The sequence below is a fragment of the Cuculus canorus genome, chromosome 1 (genome assembly GCF_017976375.1).
Source record: "Cuculus canorus isolate bCucCan1 chromosome 1, bCucCan1.pri, whole genome shotgun sequence".
In the NCBI taxonomy this organism is placed as follows: domain Eukaryota; kingdom Metazoa; phylum Chordata; class Aves; order Cuculiformes; family Cuculidae; genus Cuculus; species Cuculus canorus.
The window spans coordinates 14,849,795-14,872,056 of NC_071401.1; the positions used below are offsets into that span (position 1 = coordinate 14,849,795).

At 45.4% G+C, this 22,262-nt stretch overlaps 1 protein-coding gene across 1 annotated transcript in view; it reads left to right on the forward strand.

Moving 5' to 3' along the window:
* SLCO2B1 (solute carrier organic anion transporter family member 2B1) overlaps nt 1-21,628 on the forward strand; it is a 58,175-nt gene extending 36,547 nt beyond the window's left edge. Inside the window, exons 8-15 of the mRNA XM_009566398.2 lie at nt 3,617-3,725; nt 10,399-10,563; nt 12,110-12,302; nt 12,987-13,143; nt 17,264-17,433; nt 19,234-19,298; nt 19,973-20,093; nt 21,086-21,628. Coding sequence (XP_009564693.2) covers nt 3,617-3,725; nt 10,399-10,563; nt 12,110-12,302; nt 12,987-13,143; nt 17,264-17,433; nt 19,234-19,298; nt 19,973-20,093; nt 21,086-21,260 — 1,155 coding nt within the window. The 3' untranslated portion in view covers nt 21,261-21,628. The remainder of the gene's footprint in view (nt 1-3,616; nt 3,726-10,398; nt 10,564-12,109; nt 12,303-12,986; nt 13,144-17,263; nt 17,434-19,233; nt 19,299-19,972; nt 20,094-21,085) is intronic.
* The last annotated feature ends 634 nt before the right edge of the window (nt 21,629-22,262 follow it).

Sequence of the window (22,262 nt, forward strand, 5' to 3'; positions counted from 1 at the left end):
AGAAATATTGTGCAACAGTGCTGGGGAAGTGAAAAAAATCTTCTCCAGTTTCTGTCTTGGGACAGATTTATTCAAATCTTCCCACATCTATTCAGCAGTGACCTGGTGTGCTTCCAGTACACGCGAAAAGCTGAAATGAAAATAACTGATGGGGAACTCTCTTGAATGCCTTCTTCAATTTGGGTTATCAGTTAGTAGGGAAAGGTTAAAGAGCAAGGACAGAGAAATCTAAGTCTTTGTCGGTGCTGTGATGCTCTGGGGCTGCCTCATTAAAGCTTCTAAAGCACCAGCAAAGCTAGCCTAGAAACACAAGGCATTATCTGGGTAACAACTGGGGGCCAAATAGCAGGGCATGGTGGTACCACTGGTGTGTTACAGGAATGGGCTCATCTCCATTTGGATTTTCCCCAGGGAGCTTTGAAGACAGGTGCAAACAGCAGCTAAAAATAATCATCCCATTTCACCTGAGCAAGGTGCCTGTCACTCTAGGAAATAGGGTCCCTGGTGGGGCCCACACTTGCTGGAAGAGGCATAATGAAGTGTTTGTATGGAACATGACCTTGTCGGAAGGAAAATAATTCTTTTTAAAGCCATGAGGTTTTACATTTTGTTTGTTTAACATGAAAATAACTTCTCTGACCTTATTTTTCACTGAGCCATGATTGCCAGGTCCTGCACAGCCAGAGGAAAGCTCTGCAGAAACCTCAAATTAAGTGAGGAAAACTTCTCTGTTACAGAGTAGGTAATTTATCCCTTTTTCCAGTGGTATTTTTGAATAAAAACAGATTGCTGGGCACCTCTGGCTGCCCTTCTCACAAGTGCAATAGCAGGTAGGTGAAAGCAGGGACTCCTGCACTTGCCAGGAACCCAGCTTGCAGGCAAGCTGCCTTCATTTGCCTTTCCTGCAAAGCACACCCGTGTCTCAACCCTCTTCGGTCATTCCTGACTTATTCATGTCCATGCAGGGAAACTGGGGCTTTCCCCAGGCTTGAGGTCAGGTTAGGGATGCTCTTCCTAATGCAAAGCATGGGGCAACTTCATCCTGCTTCCTCAAAACTACTCTGCCTCCTCTTCCCACCTCCACTCCTCAGTCTAGAAGTGATAAAATCCCATTGCAAAACCACGAGCTGCAACAAGAGCCCATTCACTGCACACCAGGAAACAGAGTCCTCTGTGGAATCATCCTGAAAAGTCCAAGCATTTTGCAAGTTGTTTTCCCGCATTTTTTTGTTTTGGCATGAGGCTGGGGTAATTCTGAGCACCCAGCCCATGTTATTGCTCCTAGCAACTCCAGCTTGCCAAACCACCCGCTTGAAACCTCCCGTAACAGCAGCACAGCATCATCAGTAGGGCTTGAGGATTTCTGACAGTAAAGCCAGCTTTGTTAGCCTTTCTTCCCACAGCAAACAGGCAGGATTCGTGATGTTCCCTCTGCATTCTTCCCTGGTATGTGAATATGCCTGCTTCACTCTAAAGAAATATATTTCCTGATGTTTCCAGGCAGCAAAAAAAAGTATATCAGGGGGCCAAGTCAGAGTGAGAAAGAGGAGTTTTCTTCCTCCTTGAGTTTTTTGTTCCATGTGCAGACAGTAGTCGCTCCTCAGGTGGGTGCTAAGCCTGCAGATGTGCACAGAAACGTTCTGCTTGGGGTCACGCTCACGCAGAGCCATCCCTGACTGGGGAATTTGGGACTGTTTTTTTTTTTTCCAAATGTGCAGACAGTGCCTGGCAGACTGTTACCTCTCTGAAGTACAAACAGCTGGAAGCTGAGAAAGCCACAGTCAGTAACAGCTTGAATGTATTTTTGGAAAGCACTGCAGTTTTAAAGCAGATAGAAAAGACCCTGTAATCTAATTGAAAAGTGAAAGGAAACTGGATTTTATCTTTACACTTGAAAAATATATTAAACCCCAAGCTCTACCAATAAAAACCGTGAGAGGAGTTTTATCGCTTTTGCCTTACAGAGGCTTCTCAAAAAGGGAGTGTGGCATTCACAGAGCAGGAGAGTTTGACCTCTCTGATGTTTAATGATCAGTCTCATATTGAAAGGAGAAGAAATCATTTAGCCAAAGAACTGTCCATTTTTTTCTGTGAATTAAGAGCATCTAATTTCTGTTGAATGAACTCATTTGTCCAACTCATATTAAATTTGTGTCAACAGTTGCAACAGTGCCATTGCTGAGCTGATGTGGGATGTCAGAGATGGGGCTGCCGGCTGTGTCCTTTTGGACAAAACTATGCTGTGATTTTCCATGAAACCCACATTCCTGCTGAACACTTTCTGCTATTACACATATATAGTAGCACATGTAATCTAATTATGCCCTCCACCCAGTGATTCCCCTAAAATCCTGCAGAACAGGGAATAGGATGCACATACAAGAAACCCTCCCCCGGTTTGGCCTCTTGCTTGCTGATGGGATGTTGGACAGTTGCCCTGGTTATGCAGTTGTCTAATGAGGCTAGACTGGACCCTAGGTGATCCAAGCCCTAAATCTTCTGCCTTTCCTCTTCTGGCAGCTGAGGCTAAACTATGCAGAAACACCTGGACCCATCTGATCTCGAACTGTAATATCCTCCTGAATAGAGAAAGAAGAAGGGGAGGCAGCTGCAGGGCCTGTCCGCTTTCATGGACCAGTATGGGAGAGGATGTTCCTTCTATAGTGCTGCTGTTCAGTGGGAGAGAGGTGGTTAAAAAAAAATTAAAAGCATTAAGAGAGTAGGAGTTGCTAGAATTTGACTGAGGTTTCAGAAGCAGAAGAAGAGTGGAAAGGGGCTGTGAGAGGTGAGGGGTCTGTGGCTGCTCCCCACGCCCTCTGGTATGTCCCCGCTGCAGTTGGCTCTTGGTTTAGGAGGTGAAAAATATTTTGCCTCCATCTCAAATCCCTTCCTCGCCTGGATCTTTTCCTCCTACTATTGCTGCCTGCTCTTCCTGCTGGCAACATGGGCAAAGACACAAGCACAGCAGATTGTTATGTTACACGTGGAGGTGCAGGGGAAATACTCGTCCTCTATCCAAACCCAGTGTCCCAACCTGCTTTGGGAGGAAGTCTAGCTGTATTGCTCCTTGTGTTTCCCATGCCTGCTTCCCCTGTAAACAGGGGCAAACCAGACTCTCTGGGGAAGAAAAGCATCTCCCTAAGAATATCCATCTTTCCTGAAAAAAAGGCTTACACATCCTGAGTTTCCATATTAATGTGAGCTAAGCATGCTGTGTGCTGTACCTTGATAATGGCTCAGCTCAATATTTATGAAGTTTGATTTGTCACTGTTGGGAAAAGTGGGGAAGTTGACTTTTAACTCTATAACAGCAGACTGCTGTGTGGATGCTATGAGCCCTATCAGAGACCCAGTGGCACGAGCGTGGAGCAACCACCACACATCAGGGACTGGAGGACACCTGCCTGGTGGTGGCTGCACATTCCCTGCTGGACATGGACAATGCTGGCCAAGCCCAGAAACTTTGGCAGCTCTGCCTACCAGTAGCATGGCCTGTTGTCTGTCATGGTTTGGGAGGGAGATTTTCCTTTCTCTCAGCAACACATCTGTGAAAAAATCAAAGTCAGTGGAAACTTTGGCATGGTCGGTATAGTGATAGCCTCTCATCTGTCCTCAGGCGGCAAGTGGGAAAGAGAGCGACAGCAAGAAGAGCAAAGCTATGCTCAGCGAGCTCAGACCAAGATCTGAACACATGCAAAACCTCTCTCTAACCAAGTTCATCAAACGTAAGTGTATGCATCCCCTGCCTCCCATTTGGATGGGATTTCTCTGCTTGCAGAAGCACGCATCCTGGCAATGGGCAATACAATGTGTTGCAATGCTGGTAAGAAAAAGGAATGTTCCTTCCTGTGCTCAGCCTAAATCATAGATAAGCCTCAAGATGCAACTTAGGTGTACCATTGGGTTTAATTAGATCTGCAGATCTCTTCCTGGTCTGCTGAGAGCAGATACTTGCTATCACATCCAGACTACTCTATTCCACCTCATGCTGGTCAAAGTATCAGGAGTTGGTAGCTCTCAGCATTGTGTGGCTTTATGGCTCATATGGCCAGTGGGAAAAGGAGGGCAAAACCTCATCAGAGCTCAAAGCCAAGCAGGAAAGAGGGATGCAAGCTGTGAGCCCAGAGCAGAGCCATAAGGAAGGGAAAGAGCTCTCCATTTAGAGGGGGTTTGCAGTTTGAGTGCATCAAGCTGCTTTTGCACAGCTTTTAGATCACAACAGGAATCAGACCCCAAGTAGCAGTGGCAGCTCTTCATCCCCAAAAGCCTCCTCAGACCCACCTCTTTAAAGGCTGGTGTCAATATCCGAGCCAGGTTGCACTCCCTGTCCCACTGAGGATGGCCAGCACTGCGTGGGGCTATGGTCTGAGCAATTAAAATCAGTTGCATGTGCAATTAGCTTGTTTAGAGATGAGTAGGCTCTTTGTGCTGAAGGGAGTCAGCTGGGCTGCAGTCTGTGGAGGCTTCTGCTCAGAGTTGTTTTCTTTGAAAGAAATATTCTCCACTTTGGCTATTACTTAAGAAAAGTGACCCTCTGAAGTCAATCCATGTCAACTTCCTCCATATTTCCTGAATATTATGCCTATAATTTATTGGAAATTCTCTGTTTTATTAAGATCAGTGCAGGGCAGGCACAGCCAGAGCAGCGTGGGCAGATATTTCTTCTGCTAGATGCACTATTTACTCACTAGCCTAAAGCCAAATTAGAGCAGCAAGTCAGGGGTTTAATCCCCTGCTGACCTTGTTGCACTGTCATTTAAAAAACCTGCATGACGGAAGCTATGCATGGGAACAGATTTATAGTGCTCAGATGGAATTTTCACACTGGCACTCTGGTCTTTGCCTCTGAAAGATGAATAAAAATTAGCTCCCTGCTCCTGGGTTAAAAGCCAAGGCAATATCTTACCTCTGCTTGAGCTGCAGGTTTGGCTTGATATCTGCAATGGAGTTGCTGTTGTCAGAGCTGTGGGAGCTGTGCTAATAAAGTCATTATTTCTGAGAATTTATCCGCTAAAGCCCACTCCTGAAAAAAATGATGTGTCTGGTTTTGCCAGGTGAGCGATCTTGCTGAAATGACTGGGCTTTCTAATACAAAACTCTTTTTAGAGTGGTAGCTGGGTGGTAGCTAATGTGTGGTGTAGATGGAGACAGTTTTTGGTGAAGTCTAAAAACTTCAGTACTAACCCAACCACAGGTCAGTAAAAAGACAATTTATCTCCCATTTTGTCATTCTCCTGCTTATTTGGTTTCCTGTTTGTGTCACGGAACATTCTTTCCTCTCTCTTTTTACTATTATTTTCTATATCATAGTTAATGAAAACAGTATTTGGAGATTTTCCAGGCTGAATCATCTTGTAATTTTATACATTTGGTTGTATAAAAAGAGAGACAAAATGAGACACATGATAGAGAAATGCTGTAGTGCAGACTTGTCCCTGTACCTGTACCGTGTTCATATTGAGCCTTTTTTATACCACATTCAGGTACAAAACAATGACCCAGCTCCTCAGGAAAGAGGTCCCACTTTGCTGGGCTTAGGGGGCCAAAACTGATGGGACTATGCTGTGAAATCATTGAAACTTGGGTATTTTTCTCATTGTATCTAATATCTCTGCACACAGCATGAGGAGCAAGAGACCCCTCTGCAGAAAGGCGGGAGGTAGGCATTTAGGAGATGGGCAGTGCCAATCCACCAGCAGAAATTACACAAACAGATTCCTGTAATGTCTTCTAAGAGAAATAGCAACCTGTGTATTAATCAAGTCTTACACTCACGGCTTCTCACTTCTTGTAAAAAATATATTCATTTCATGGGCAAGGGGCTAAGCTTTATGCTGGAGATGTCTATTGGCAAGAAGTGGCTTGGACCTCATCTGCTTGCTGGTCCATCTGCATCTCAACGGGAGCTTTCACAGATGGTCTCCTTCACAAAGCTAACTGGTGCTTTGACACTGACTCTGGGACAAGCAGCTCCAGGCCTCTCCAGCCTTAATGACAACGGGTGCCGCTTTCACTGATGGTTATGGGTCCTCTGTTCAACGTGGAATGAAGATCACTGATGACTATGAATCCCCTCTTCGGGTTTGAATGAAGATCACAGATGGCTGTGGGTCCCCTGTTTCAGGTGGGATGAATGTTGCTGATGGCTATGGGTCCCCTCTTCTGGACAGGATGAAGGAAAGCATTAGGATAGCAGCAGGGTCTCAATCAAGCAGGGACTGCACAAGATCGCAGATTTTCCCCTATTATATTTTAGTCCTGTTGCTCCCACATCCCTTGTAAGAGAGTCCACCTTTGGTTGAGGTGTTTGAATACTTCAAGCAGATTGTAAAATAGGTCTGGAAATTAGGACTGTTCTTTGTTATTTGGCTCATCTGCAGGTCTTCATCCACTTTGAGTTAGAAGGAACTCTGTACCATTGGTGTTGGATCTGCCCAAGCAAAGCACTTGGGATTGGAGTCAATTGAGTCAACACTTGGAGTTTGCTTATTGCTGGTGTAAAAGCATTTTGCAAACTGGCCTTGTACAGTCACGTGGGCCATCCATGCAGGGTGGCTGCAGACTCAGCCCGGGACCAGGAACACTTCACCCAGGAGGAGGGCAGTGTCTCTGGTTGGGAAGTGTCGCTTTACCTGTGAGCTGGAGGGAACAGGGGCAGCTTTCCCTGATGGGTGGGGAAAATACAGCTCCTTCTCCAAACCTGGCCTAGGCCTGGGGAAACACGGTATAAGAAAGACACTGTCTGTTTAGGTTGCAATTCCTCAATGCTTTTGAGGCTCCTTGAGCAGAACAAGACTGAAGAGTGCTTTTAAAGCTTCAGAATTTTCTTAAGGGCTTGGCAGAGGCAAACCTTAAAGTACTAAGCTGACCTGGAGGAGAAAGATGTTCAGAAATGCTGTTTAGTCACTTATTTCAGCTTAAATGATGCAAAATGAAGCATGATTATCGAGAAGGAAATGCATTTTGTGATTTGATCTGCTGCTTCAGTGCACATTGAAATAACTGAGAGCAAAATAAGGCTTGCAGGACTTTTCACAATTTACTTTATTGGGAGCAAAATGAGGATGGGTTAGAGCCCACCCCATGATATCGTTCACATTCTCCATTTCTCTGGAAGCCACTGAGCTTTAAATCTTTTTAGGGCAAGGTGTGATGAGCAGAAAGCAGTTTGAAAACCCCTGGGAGCTCTACCTCAAGGACAGGAAGAGCTTTTCCATCCACAATCAGCAATAACAGGATGGAGCTGTGTACAGGATAAATACTTAGGCAAAGCACTGGGGATATTTCCAAACAATGAGGTCAATTATCCAAGGAGGGAGCGGGCTCCACTCACTGGAACTATTCAGAAGTAGGAAAGTCAAAGCACTGTGGGGAATGGTTTTGGCTCTTGCACAGATGCTCTGCATGACATTGCACCCTGCTCCTTGTGCTTACAAAGTGCTGCTTTTGCAGCCACTGGACCTGCTCACAGTAATCAAGAAAGTAGGATTTAGCTAGCTTGAAGTGATTTCCACTGCTAATTTCTAGGCTTCTGTTGAAAACACCTGGGAGGATGTGCAGTTTTTACTGCACAGACAGGGAATTAATCCATTAAAAGTGATCTTCAAAGCAATTAAAACACAGGGCTTGTACTTGTTTGTTTCTCTGTGGTGCCTAAAGATGGTTTCAAAGATATTTTATTATTATTTTTAAATATCTACTTGTTTTTAACATCTGCCCAGCTTCCTCTCTGGAGCTGTAGGGAAGATCAAATTAGTAATGAGATGGTGAATGCAGACAAAGGCAATCTTGCTGTTTCCCACCATGAAGTGGGAGACCTGCTTGCTGTTGAGCTTTATAGGTGTGATCTGAGGTGGCAGTAGTAGGGGGTGTAGTTTGATTGAAAACAACTCTAGGAAAAAGAAATCTTTTTGGTAGAAGATTCCCACTACCTCCCACAAAAGGCTGGGTTAGGTCTCAGGAGATCTTTCAGTAAGCAAGTTGAGATTTCATATTTGTAATGTGTCTGAGATATAGCAATATGTAAGGCAGGAATCTGCCTTCAAAAAGCAAGATCTCTGTTGATGTCTAAGAGCAAAATCACCTCTGCTCTTTGGGGTTCACCTTTGTCTAGCACAGAGCTATCATTGCAGCTCATTCCCACTCCAGTTGACTGCTAGCCTCCCAGCTCTTCAGCGTGTCAGTATTTTGGGGTTCTCAAGTGTGCCTTGCAGGCTTGGACTCTCTCTAGTGCCCTGCATTTACTGCTCCTATGTGTCTTTAGCTGTTTGCCTGACGCTGAGGCCAGAGTGCTGAGCTGCAGGGGCAATACTCCCATGAATGAGAGCTTTGCCTTTGTATGTGGGAGACCCTCTCACATCCGCAGAGGGACCTTTTCTCTTCACATAACTTTTTAGGACAGCTAAAACAAATACACAGCTTGGGGCAACTCCCAGACAAACACCAGATAGTTGTCGCTGCTGCAGCCTCCCAGTGCCTCTGTGCTGGAACAGATATAAAGATTGTCCCAATTGTTTGTTAGCTGCTAAGAATTAACACCATTAATTTATGGCAGGCTCTTGCATTAATCCTCTCTGTTAATTCCTTATCTCTGCTTCAGCATATTGGCTTTCAGAGCCCTCATCTGGGAAACTCATCATCTGTTTGTCTGGAAGTTGCCCTTATGCACGCCCTTTTCTTGCGTGCTGCAAAGCTGGACAAAGAACATGAGGGAAAGCAATGGTTCAGGAGGAGCAAAGGCATGAGCAGAAAGTGGGCTTGGGTTGTGCATGAAGGAGAAATTGCTTTAGGCTAGAGAACTGTAGCTTCTCTGCTGGTGGGTGTCAACATCAGGCATCCCGATTCCTGCAGCATTGGGAGTGGAGCAGCTGTCTTTGCCAAGCAGAGTAAAGATCTCTTTTTCTCAAGCAGTAAGGGTTCAGCCACAGGGGAATTTACTGGAGTATTTCTTGCCTGTAATCAATCCCCACTTTTTTATGATTGAAACAGAAAGGACATTGAAATTGCAACTGCAGCAAACAAATAAATTAACTTTTAATGACTTCCCAGCTACTTTCATATTTGTTCCAGCAGGAGCCCTTCCAGAAAGCTTCACGGAAAGGAACTGAGGCTGTGCTTATTCAGACCATGTGTGTTTGGAACAACCCCTCTAATCACTGGATGCTGCAGCCCTCAGGTCATGGGTGATTGGGGAAAGACATGCAGATTTCTATCTTGTTCTCAGCCATGCTGGGTACCATTCATTCGTTGAAGGCAGAGATGTAGATGATATAGAGGCTCATCTGAGGCTGAAAAACTATTGCAGAGCCATTTGCCTTTCTCCTAAGTCATCCTTGACCCTAGCAGCTCTGAAGAAAAGCTCTGCAGGAGGTATCGCTGCAGAAGACAGCAGGTTTTTCCTCTACATTAGCAGACGTTGAGGGGTGCTTGAGCACATCACCCAAGTATTGATGAGAGTTATCAATTTTCTGGAGTCAAGATATTGCATTTAGAGTTTACTTAAGAAGCGTTTCTTTACTAAGAGAATGGTCAAACATTGGACAGGTTTCCTGTGGATGTGGTTGATGCCCCAAACCTGTCAGTGTTTAAGAGGCATTTGGACAATGCCTTTGACAGCATGCTTTAACTTTTAATCAGCCCTGAAGTGGTCAGACAGTCAGACTAGATGATAGCTGTAGGTCCCTTCCAACTGAGAATATTCTACTCTACTCTACTCTACTCTACTCTACTCTACTCTACTCTACTGATGCTGATGCCTCCAACAGTTTCCCATCATGCTGGCAAACACCTTTTATACACTGCCTGCATGCTCATGTGTTTAGAGCAGTTCCCAGTCTCAAGTGCATGGGCTTCAGGAGAAATTAAGCATGACCAACCTTAGCAGCAAATCGAAAGGATTAACAGATATGAAGGTGAGCTCTGCAGGGATGGGACATGCCCAGAGAGGAGTTGCTTTCTTCTGACATTCACTTTGAGGCTGGACATGCTTTGCACCTGAAAACCCTACTTTTTTGCTTCACCTTTGGCAACAACTAACTTCTGACGTTAATTCACCCATCCCACAGCTGGTTTCTGAGGCAAATGTGGTGAGGGACAGTTAGTTTCCCTCTCTCAACCTGTTTTGCAGGTTTTTTGTGTTTAATTTTTACAATGTCCTGATGCTTCCTCCTGACTTTTTTAATATCCAAATTGTCACACAATCAAGCCCTGAAGTGATAAATCCTGGAAGTACACATTCTCCCCTTTTGTAAATGAAATATTCAGAAGAGCTTACCACTCCTAAAGACTTAATTCTGCACAAAAAAATGCAGGAAGATGTAAGGGTTTGCCACTTTCCATGGATTAATATTTTGCCCTGTACCTCCTCTGTGTGCAACAGATTTGCCCTTCTCCTTTCAGATTTTCCTGTGGTCCTGTTGAGGAACCTGCGTCATCCTGTCTTCCTGCTGGTGGTGTTGGCTCAGGTCAACCTCTCTGCCATGGTTGCTGGTTTAGCAACATTCATGGCAAAATTCCTGGAGAGACAGTTCTCCCTCACAGCATCCTTGGCTAACATGATCATTGGTAAGTGTTGCTGTCAAGGCTTGCCAGCATTGAGCACCACTCAGAAAATAATCTAGAGATTACTAAAAAGGGCCTTTCCCTCTGGAGCCAGTCTCATTCCATTTCCTACAGACAGACAGGGCACAAGGTCCTTGCCCATACGATTTCTCACTTACTATCTACATTCTTTACACTGCAGCCTGAGCTTGCTAGAACAAAATCTTTTAAGATCTGGAGAAATGTTTTTTATCTAAAGTTGTTCACTATAATCAAGGAGGGGAGACCAAATGATTGCATCAAAGGAGCAAAGAAACATCAGATATGAATTGTGCATGGTTTTGTGGTAGGGATTACTTTACACTGATCATTGGGTTAAGGTTCTTTAAAAAAGTAGACAGTAAATAAAATTAAAAGCTGCAGAAATGTATGCATGCATTTTGAAGACACTTTGCAGCATGAGACCAGTCAGGCTGGTATCATAGTTGTGTCTAAACTCTTCAAAATGTTTGATAAAGGTAGACTAATTGCTTGTGACAGTTGAGCTAATTGCTTGCTGTGGGTATTGTTAGGAAGAAAAGGAATAGGTGTTAAGCAGGATATGCGCTCCTGAGATTAGACTGGTTTTGCTTGTATTGTAATATGCAGAATGTCCTGTTTGAGGCTGAGATCTTCCTGTTCAGGCTTCTCATGGCAATACAAATATGAAGAATAAAGTCCTACTCTTATAAACAGTTAGAGAGCTCAGAGATTTAGATAGAGGAGTATTTTAAATGTGTTTTTGAACAAATAGCATGCATTGTCACAGAAAGAGCCTTCTGAAGTCAGCAAAAAATAAATCAAAAGAAAGTGAGCAGAACGGACTGGCAAAACCCATCAACTCAGGCTAAGTACAGGCAGAAAGGTTAAATGCAGTGGCGTCCTCCACTGATGCTCCCGGGCTTGATTTGCCCAAAAAATGATGCACACCATATTTCTTGTTTGAATTTATTTAGCTTTTGTTCCCAGCAACTGAATCTTGTTTTGCCTTTTTCTGTGAGATCAAAAAGCTTTCATTAGTTGGAAATCCCTTCCTCGTGGGGGTATTTATGGGCAATCTCCCTGTTGAATCTCCGTTGAATTAAACAGATCACACTTCTTTGGTATCCCATTGTAAAGTGCGCTTTGCAAATCTCTGAGTCTGTCCTGGAAACCTTCACAGTTGATGGCAACAGAAGTGGGCACATTACTGCATTACACAGAAATTAAATATCCTCTCTATTTCCTTGACATTTTCTCCTGTCCACACTGAAAAAAACACATTTGCTGGATTAAGCATAGGTTTTCACTGACCACTTCATCTTCCATGCACGGATCCAGCAAACAGCCAGTTTGCTGTGGGATACTGCTGTTCTTGCAAAACTGTGTTTTCATTGTTCCACCAGCCCCTGCAATAAAACTTGGTCCTCTCCAGATCACTGATGCTGAAAACCAGGAATCCAACAACAAATCCTTTGGGCCTTCTCTAGAACGAAGTGGCTGATATGGCTCGGAGTATGGAAAACAGGGTAACTGACCTGTCTTTCCCCAGGTGCTGTGAACATTCCTGGAGCAATGGTTGGGATCGTGGTGGGGGGTGCCATCTTGAAGAGGTTCCAGATGTCCCTGAGGCAATGCAGCGCCATGTGCATCCTTGGCATGTTCCTCTGCCTACTTGTGGCTTTTCCTCTTCTCTTCCTCGGCTGCCCCACACAGAAGGTCGCAGGCGTTACCTACGGTGAAAGGTACTGACAATTCCAGCTACTCTGGACTTGGCCAGGCCATTCCCTCCATCCCCAGCTGCACTTCTCAGGGTGGAGGTGGAAATTAAGCAGAATCCATAGAAGTGGGTTTATTTCCTCATGAGAAGCAGTCAACTGTGACAGAATAAGGCTAGAAATTAATGCTTTTGTGAATAAACACTGAATCCAACAGTGTGACATGTTACTCTCAGGTGAATAATTTGGGCAGGGCCAGCCCAGAGATCACACATTCAAAGCCATAGATAAACGCAGATAAACACAGGCAGGACCTTCTTGTCTTCTGGCAAGGCTTGATTCAAGTCACTGTGAATTTACAAGTTCAACATCCTGTGGTCTCAGTGGAAGCTGATTGAAGCCCTCAGCAGGAAGCTCACCAGCTCCCACAGTGTGGTGTTGCACTACCCGAAACCCTACTTTTGGGGCCAAATATGAAGGAAGTGCGTGTTTCCCCTGAACATTTGTGGCCAGGATGCTTTGCCCAGGCATAGCAAAGGCTTTAGGGGTTATAGTGGAATTTCTGTGGGTCCTCACTTACATATGGGGAAAGTTTTTTTAAGCAATCAATGGGTTCTTTATTAATCTCAATATATGGGCAGTACACTTTCTATATAAAATGCACATTAATGATGCTCAATACCATGCATTACTATTCTCTTCCTGCTATAGCTCTGAATTTGGACACCACACCTTGGAGTGTAGCCTCCAGTGTAACTGCCCTGAGAAAGCCTATAACCCCATCTGTGGGTCTGATGCTGTTGAATACATCTCGCCCTGTTCTGCTGGCTGCAAAGTCGTAAATATCAACGCCGACAACTCAATCCTGGTGAGTCACTCCCATTGCACTAGTCTCCAGGCTTGCGATGGCTAATGAGGGATGACCAATGCAGCACTCAAATCTGGCAATTAAGTTTTCTGACGTTCATTAGTGTTGAATAAGTTCTTCATGACTCTGTGGGATGAGCAGGAGAAGGATGAGATGGTGTCTCTCAGCACTCTCCAGTATAACACAGCTCTTACCAGTACAGGTCCAAGGCAGCAAAAAGAAACCTTTCAGGTATTCAGCTGTTTCAGATATCAAGATGTCCTTCCCCATCCACTGCTTCATCCCAGGTCAGGTTTTGTTTCACAAACTCCAGCTTCAATATCTCCCTACCCGGCAGCTTGAGTGGACTTTTTGCATGGATCAAGCAAGGGCCTTCTGCTTTCCCTTCCCACCTGAATGATGACCAGCACGCACACCTTTCTTAGCTGTGTTTCTTGTGATGGGACAGGATGTGCAGTATGGGAAGGGGTGGTCATAGCACCTAGCATGACCATGAATGCCTCTTGTACTCAAAAGTTGCTTTCTCCACCAGGCCAGTCCACCTCCAGGCTCCTGCTGTGAATTGTCCCATCTGTGTTCCTTGCATAGGAACCTAACCAAGCTCCCAGTGTAGCCATCACGAGCCAAAGTTCTCTGAAACTGGATGGAGTCCAAGTGTTTCTGTTTTTGCAGGATTGTGAAGACAAAATTTCCATCATGCAGGTGGTACGCATTTACACATATCTCAGTGTTTTGCAGCAGGTATCACAGACTACTCAGCCAACAGGATTTGCTTAAATTTGACCTAAAATAATATTCACAACCTAGAATGAACAAATTAATTATTTTTATTGAAGCAAAGTGCTGACCTGCAGTTGGTCTAAACTGTCCTCCTGTAGAGTGTAGGGAAATGCCGGTTGAAATGACCCAACTGATACCTACAGTTACAGAAGCAGCCTGGGTTTTTTTCATCATATAACTTATTTTAGCTGCGCTACAGCTATAGATCATGTATGAAGATGAAGAAAGGGAAGATAAATCCTGCTTTTGGAGACTTAGGGAGCAACTCTGAATGCTCCGAGCCAGCCAAGTCTGGAGTGACCATTGCCCTGGTACACACAGCACTGACATTTAGCAGACCTTCACTGGATGTTCTGGGAAGGCCTCATTAGGGCGATGTTATTCCACCTTTCAGTCTGCAGATTTTCAGGTTTAAAAGTCATAATCTAGTTGCAGTGTGCACCTTTTCCATAAGTACCAGCTGACAAACCAGTTTTCTGTGTGAGAGGATAATTTAGTGCTAGAGAAATGGGTTTTACTCGACTTTCCTTTCTTTTGCAGACCTGGCCAGGTTATTTTGCTGCCATGTGCTTCTCTCTCCTCTGCTGTTTCCTACCTGTCACCAAATCCCCAGTAGGGCTGAGTTTTCATAGTACCGATTGTCTGTTGGGTGTCCAGGCAATATAGTTCAACTGATAAATAGTAAGAAATACTGTGCTAATTCAAATACCTATCTGCAAAACATTAGCAATCCACATAGTGGAACACTACTCACCCTGTGTTTTTGGCACACAATATAATGGCAGCATGGGACTGTCTGGGCACTTTTTAGAAGCATTTTGTTAATTAACAACACTTCATTTTAATAACAATTATGGAGTTTTTTGCCAGAGCTTAGTCCCGAATGTGCTTTCCTGCATTCCTGTGCCTGCTTTTTGTACGGTAGATAATTTTCAACTGATTCTTTCTCCTCAAAGAGGCCTCTAGCCCTTTGACATCCTGTGATCCTGAATGTGACCCACTCCTGCATTCATTATACATATAATTTTGTGTAGCCACATGGTATGACAAAATTTGGGCTCCCTTGATGGCGCCGTGCAAACAATGCTTAGTAAAGCCAGCATTAGCTCTCACTTTAGTGTTTAGGACCTTGCAGTGATAGCCTTTTAGTGCTTTGCTTTTTGTTCAGGTGAAGTGAGGTGCTATAGGGGCTCCCCTGGGACTGCAGGAATCTCTGTGCCATGTGGCCCCATGGTTTCTGAGCACCACTCTGTTCTCATTGTGCATGGCTGTGGGTGGGAGCAAGGGTATCCTTCTGCTGCCAGGCGGTCAGATCTGAGCTGGTCAGCACAAACACTAAAATTTAGGGTACCAGAAGGCCGCAGATGTGGAAAAAAAGAAGAATTGGACAGCATCAGGCAGAGTTTGATGTCAGCACCTTTCTCTCTTAAGAAAACAATTGCAAAATGGTACTTTTGGGGATGTTTAAGGCACAGTCCTGAAAAACCTGGGGCTGGCTCTGCACCAACCAGCTGTCCATCCCTGCCCAGAAACCAACCCCCTAGTTTCAGGGCTTCTCTAGGATTTCTCCTCTCCCCTCTTTGCTGGCTAGTTTTTCCCAGCCCTGGTGCTCTGCGGGTGTCATGGCGCTGCTGCCCAGATGATGTATCTCACGGTGATGGACCACCAGCAGCTTTGTTGCCGGTCCCCACCACTCAGAGGTTTTTGCCACATGGTCCCTGCTCTAAAATCCTCCCAGATGTCAAATGAAAGGGGTAGAGTCCTGCTTTGTGACTCCATCGTGTGCATGTCCAGCCTCTTGTCCTGTTGTGTCTTTGTGCAAATCTCCTAAATGCCATTACTCCAGCTCTCTGTGAAAGGTGGCAGTTGCACAGATTGAGTGAGTTTTAATTTATCTAATTGTGTTTTTGTTAACTGCTTTGGCCCAGATTCATCTCAGCACTTATCTATGGTGGGTCCTCTAGAGACCGACTTCTCCCTCCATGACTGCACAAGGAGCCCAGATGATGAGTTTGGTTTAGTTCATTTCAGATGGCTGCAGAAGATAAATGCCAGTCTTAATTTAAATGTTAAATCCTCTTTCCTAGAGGTGGGAGGAGAAACTGTGTCCCCTTTCATCCCAAATCTCCCCATTCTCTCAGCAGGGAGCAGTTCCTTGTGGATTTCATTTATGTGCATTGGCCATACTCAGGCATTCATGCAGAAATGGGAGAACCTAAGCAATTCCTGCCGCTGGGAGTACCCTTCTGCAAACTGCCATCCTGACATGACTCTGTCCCCATCCAGCAACTCCAGGACACTCATTATATTTAAAGGTCTTTAAAAAAAAAAAAAAAAAAAAGTAGTTTATTAAATATATATATAATTGTGACTAAAATGTGGAGAAAAAGGAAAAAAAATCAAACATATGCCTTGTCCCAGGTGTTCTTCCTTTACTAACACTGAGCCAGTTATTTATAGCTCTCTCTCAAAGGTGAGGTTTTGCATTTTCCCTTAGCAAATGTTTTCTGATTTAATACGCCCCTGATCTTGGGTTCTGGCTTTGACTGATGACTCTGCTTAACATGTAGCCCCGGGGTAAAGGACCTCATAGCTGGAGACAACCTGGGTACAGTGACAGAGCCCAGTCAGAGGTCCTGGAGATTTCCTGCAAAAAATATAACACAGGGCAGTAAGCTCACATCAGGCTTGAATGTTTTATCAACTGTGGGTAAGATTCTTCCATGCCAAGAGTCTAGATTTATGAAGGATGCCAAAGTGGTCAGCTGGCAAATGATGACATTGAAATAAACACATGCACAAGAATTTTCAATGCACAACTGGCATAAAATACAGGACTGAAAGTACAAATATAGAAGGCTCACTGCAGGGGATAGGGAGGCATTTCTGGGCCTCACACCAACAAGGCAAGGATGTTTCTGGGTTGGGAGCACCTCCAGGTGTCTCTGGAAGCACAGAGAAATTAACCAAAGTACCACTGTGGTCCCAGCTTCCCCATCAGTGTCGTGTGCTCACCCATGTGACATCCTAGTGATGCCCATGGGATCTGGTGGGACTGGAACCTCTTTTCAGAAATGGAAAGATGTTAGAGACTTGAACTGGGGATGGAAAAATGTTTCCTCATCCACTCAGCCTGTTGTCCCCAGCCAGCTTCATTGTACATGGGTTTGGTTTTTTTCTCCTCCTGCTCCCTGAAGTCTTGAGTGCTAACTGCTGCTAATTATTTACACACAAAACCTAAACTCTCTCCCTCTCTCCCTATGACAGCTGGCAGCTATCCCTGGTATTCCCATAGCCTTGAGCAGGTGAGCAGTCTCTAAGTTTTCTCTCTTCTTTGCAGAACTACACCAACTGCAGCTGCATCTCTGAAAATGGGCTCATGGGGTTTGCCAAGCCTGGGACCTGTGGCACTGGCTGCTCTCACCTCTTCCTGCCCTTTGTGGTCTTGTCATGCTTGGCAGGGATCCTCGCCAGCACATCCCACACGCCATCGTTCATGCTCATTCTCAGGTGAGCAGACTGGGTTGACCATGATCTAGGTGCAGGCACTCCTGCAGAAAAGGCAAGTAGAGCTTGCATTTGGAAAACCAAGGGGTCCTTGGAGTGCAGAGGAAGGTTTTCTCCGTCTGAGGGACTGTGGGGTTCCATCAGCCTCATGCTGTTCCTCCCGTTGCAGTTCCATTGCACCTCATACTCAGTTCCTCATGTTGCTTTTACATGTTCTTTTTGCATGTGTTGTTGCAGGGAGTGGGAATGAAGCTTCCCTGCTCCTTTAATGTGGGAGTGAGTGTGGTTGTTCATCTTCTAGGCTGGCTGTCTCAGGAGCAGATTATGCTTTACTAGCAAAGACCTGGCATGTCTGGGCAGGACAGATACACTGAGCAGCTTCATTCTCAATGGTTGAAGCAGAAGCTTCAGGTCTCAGTCTTGCAGACCCTACAATAAAAAAGCTCCTGCTGCCCTAAGACTATAAAGGCTCCTAAGAGGTGTCTCTGGCTGTTGCTGCTGATCCCTGTGGAGTTAAGCAGCAAATGGAGATTTCAAGCTGATGAAGGCTTTATCATAAAGCCACCAGTGCTGCATGGCCAAATGGTCTTGTAGGCAATGGGATGTTCGACAACAGATTCAAACAAGGAGCAGCTGGTGATGGGTGCCCCACCATGCCAGGGCTCCACCTTCACCCATTGATGGGACCATAGGGCTGGCAGGAACCTCATGTTGTCCTCAGCACTTCCCATTCCTGGTTTCAGCACAACCTGCAGATCCTTCACCCCCATCCATGGCTGATACCTCCGTAATGAGATGCATGAGTAACAAGATCAGTATTAATTTAGCACAGCTGTACTTTGAAGCTGTACTTTTGCAGCTCCATGTTAAGAAGTTTAATTACCTTCCTTCCTTCTGACAGATCTCACTTCAATACAGGCTTCCTTCCTAATGCAGAGAAGCAATTAGGACTCTAGTTTCCCACACCCTTGGAAAGGTGCCTATGGGGCAGGCAGCAGCAGGCAGGAGCCAAACTGGGCGAAAAAAACAAGATGATGGAGCTGGAACATGGGATGGGCAGGAGAGGCCGAGGCTGGTGCTGTGCTGGTGGAGGGGGGAAAACCACGAGGGTATCTCTGTGGTAGTCTATAAATGATATTTCCAAGCACATTTTGGCAATTGAAGCACTCCAAACAGTTGCTTTTTAGGGAAAATCTGTGGTTAAAATCTGTTTTTACCTTGACTCCAGGCATTATTAAATCACCTTTTATGCCATGACTGAACAATGCATACACCAGGCACTCAAAGGGGAAAGGGAAGCTGAGTGCCCTGAGGTGCACTGACCTGGAGGCCCTCTGCCACTCAGTCCTGTCCACTTGTGACCCCAACAGGAACCACAGCCTAAAATATTTATTTCAGAAAACTGAGGCACTACCAATATACATACACTGGGGCTTCCCATCTCATAAAAAGCCACTTCCTTCATGAGTAAATATTTTTTCCTCTTTCAGTTACAGAAACCATCCCTTGTATTGCTGGTGTTTGGCAGAGCCAGCACCTATATTGGTTTCTGTTTGTGTTTTACTCATACGAATTCTTTAAATTAAAGCAAAAATATTTAGCTGATTTCCTCCCTGTCTCTTACAGAGTCTGGTAGGTTTTTCAGGCCAAGAAAAGGCTGTGGTAAGCTTCTAGCCCTAATGAATGGAACTTCATAATTTTTGCTGATGTAAACAGGAACTGCCTGGGGTCTTTGGTGGTTGGGCCGAAGGATGACTTTCTGGGTGAGGTGCCAGAGAGCATGCTTTCCATTTTGTTTTTCAGGAGCATCCAGCCTGAAGACAAGTCATTTGCGGTTGGCATACAGTTCATGCTGCTGAGAGTTTTAGGTAAATTAAAATGTGTTGAAATGCCATCCTGGAAAATCGTGGCATTTCCTGGGGATTCGTGGGGATTTCATCCCTGAGCAGCACTAGGGCTGCAGAAGTGCTGCTTACTCAGAATTTCAGACTGACCAAAGCCTGTCCTAAGCCAAGGAAAGATGCCACCTTGCAGGATCTGGGGAGATGCACATGGTGGGGAGGGGATGAGACGTCTCCGTGGGGGTACACCTATGCACCTACATACAGGACAGCAAGTTTAGGTATAGGAGGACAGCCCTTGGCTGTGTGCAGATAGTGCTGTGTTTGCCTCCAGCATATCAGGGTGGCTGTAAACCAAGCCCTGTGGTCCCACTCGTTATTTTTCCTATGGTGAAAATTCACTTTCATCGGGAGGCCGCAGATCATGCCACTGCGGTCATGGGAAAGAGCATATATGCACAGGGTATGAAGGAGGTGAGCATCATTGAGAAAGAAGGATTGTCTGGCATCTTGGTGGGCTGCAAACACCCAACCACCCTTTGACATGCTGTGCAGGACCAGTGGCTTCATGGGCCTCAGTAAAGAAAAACATTCCCAGCCACTTTCTACCCTAAGACATGGGAAAGTAACCAGGACTGGGTTTGTCCTGACAGACCTGCTTCTACAACTTAACAAAGCCCTCTCTGACCCTCTGCTTCCAGCGTGGATGCCAGGGCCTGTTCTGTACGGCAGCGCCATTGACACCACCTGTATCCTCTGGGAGAAAAAATGTGACAAGAAGGCAGCCTGCAGATACTACAACAATAAACTCTTCAGACAAAGGTAGGGATGAGAGTGCAATGGGAAACCCAGGGGGAACATGGCATCAAGCCACCCCCAGTGTGGGACAAATCACGTATAAGCCATGGTAAACAAACAGGGACACTTGCATACACCTGTCCAGTACTAACTCTCAGGAGTGGTTTAGTAGGAAGTCATTTACACAATCCAAACCTATGCCAAGGACCACACTAACTTGATGCTATAGACCAGAGAAGTGCACTTCCAGAAGTACTCCCTGCATTATGGTCATTATACAGGAACAACATCCCCAGGGATGTGGTGGATTCCCCATCACTGAAGGTTTTCAAGAGGCAGTTGGTGCTACACAATCTCATCCAGGGCCCCTTTCACACGAAACATTGAACCAGATGATCTTTCTATGCCATTTCCAATCTGGGCTATCCTACGATGCTACGATTACTTATTTCACTCCCATGGATACAAGGAGGCTGTATTGATGCCTTCTCCATGGAGGTAATGCAGTAGCAGGGGTGACCCTAGCCTCAAAGCTGCCTGTGAGGTGACGCAGTGTCCACACTGGGTGCCCTGCACCCTGGGGTTCATCTTCTAGCACAACAGCCTGGCTCAACACACAGAGGACACCACATCCAGCCTGTGCACTGTGGGCAGCCTGGAAGGGAGCTGTAAGTGGTTTTCTATCCCTGCTGCAAATTCATTTAGTGACTCCCTGCCCAGTAGCTTCAGCAAGTCCTATTCACCCTCTACCCCAAGACATGTTTTTATATGCTTCCCCTTTACCAGGAGATATGATCTGTTAGTGTAACACCAAAGAGAAGTAGCTATTCCTTCTCTTTCTGTTACCCTTCTCAGGAGCCAGGCTTGCAGCCGTTGCTTGCCTAACTGATCAATGTAGCCAAGGAGACCATCTCTATGCTCAGCATCTGCTGGCTGCCTGGAGACATTGTGTGTTGGTGCTTGATGCACATAGGAACACACTTGCTACCCTGATTTATTGTGTTTCAATACCACAGGTATCTCGGTCTCCAGTTTTTCTTTGAGGTGGGTGCTTTCCTGTGCTTCGTGACCGTGTATGTGATTCTCAGACGGCAGGAGAAGGAAGCTACCAATGCAGCAGAAGCAAAGGTAAAACCAGAGAAGGAGAAACTGACAGGAAACTCCATAAAGAGTCTAGAATCCAAGGTGTGATGCCAAAAATGTGAGTTGTGATCCATGCCCAGGAAGGAAAAGCCATGTGAATCACCCCACATTTGAACTGTGAAGGATGGACGATGGAGTGATGGACGATGGGGCTGCTTCCTAGTCTTCTGGGTGGGATGTACTACTTCTGTACTGCTACGGGAGTCAATCCATGCATTCTTCTATGCCTGCCTCCTCCACCTCGATGGTGCATCTTGCTCCTTCATGTGGATTAGTCCACACACATAAAACTTTGGACACCACAGTCTTCTGGATTTATGTCCTCCAGAGCATTCATTCCTGCTGACAATCTTGGTGATGCCAGCACTGAGCATTAACCATATAGCTGAAGGGATTTGTGTTTGTTGTTTTTTTAAATAAATAGTTTTTAAGAAATGGTTTTGTACTGAATCCATATATCTCCATGAATGGTGGTCTGTCCTTGCCCCCTAAATGTCAGTTGTTCCTGTTCCTATTGCTCTCATCTTTTTGATGTCAGATGGCTTCTCTTCCTTGAAGGCTTCGTCCGGCTCCAGCTGACATTGATAAGAGTTTTGTCCCAGGCTGTCGACCTTGCAAGGTCACCCATCTGCTGTGTAGATGCTGCTTTAGCAGGGAGGGGCAGGGATGAGGGTGCTGAGGAGGGGAAGAAAGAAGGATGGACACCAAAAACAACCACAGGTCCAGCCCAGAAGATAAATTCCATTAGCTGCAGACTTGTCATGCTTTAGCAGTGTGGCTAGATTTTGCAGCAATAATAATTCTTATTTTGGCATTATCAGTACTTGTCACAGTAGCTTACTGAAGCTTGTGAATGTTAAAGCTCATTCCCATTTTCCAGTTTAAGAAAGGCAGAACTGTTCCCAGGGATGCAGGAAAGGGAGGTAGAAGCCAGCCCTCTTGCAAACTGGGCAGAGCTCATGGCTAAGCCGTTTGACCACAGATCCAGACAGCCTTGCTGTGCTCCTTGAAGGAGTTACTGTCAGGGGCAGCTGTAATTAAGGGGTGAAA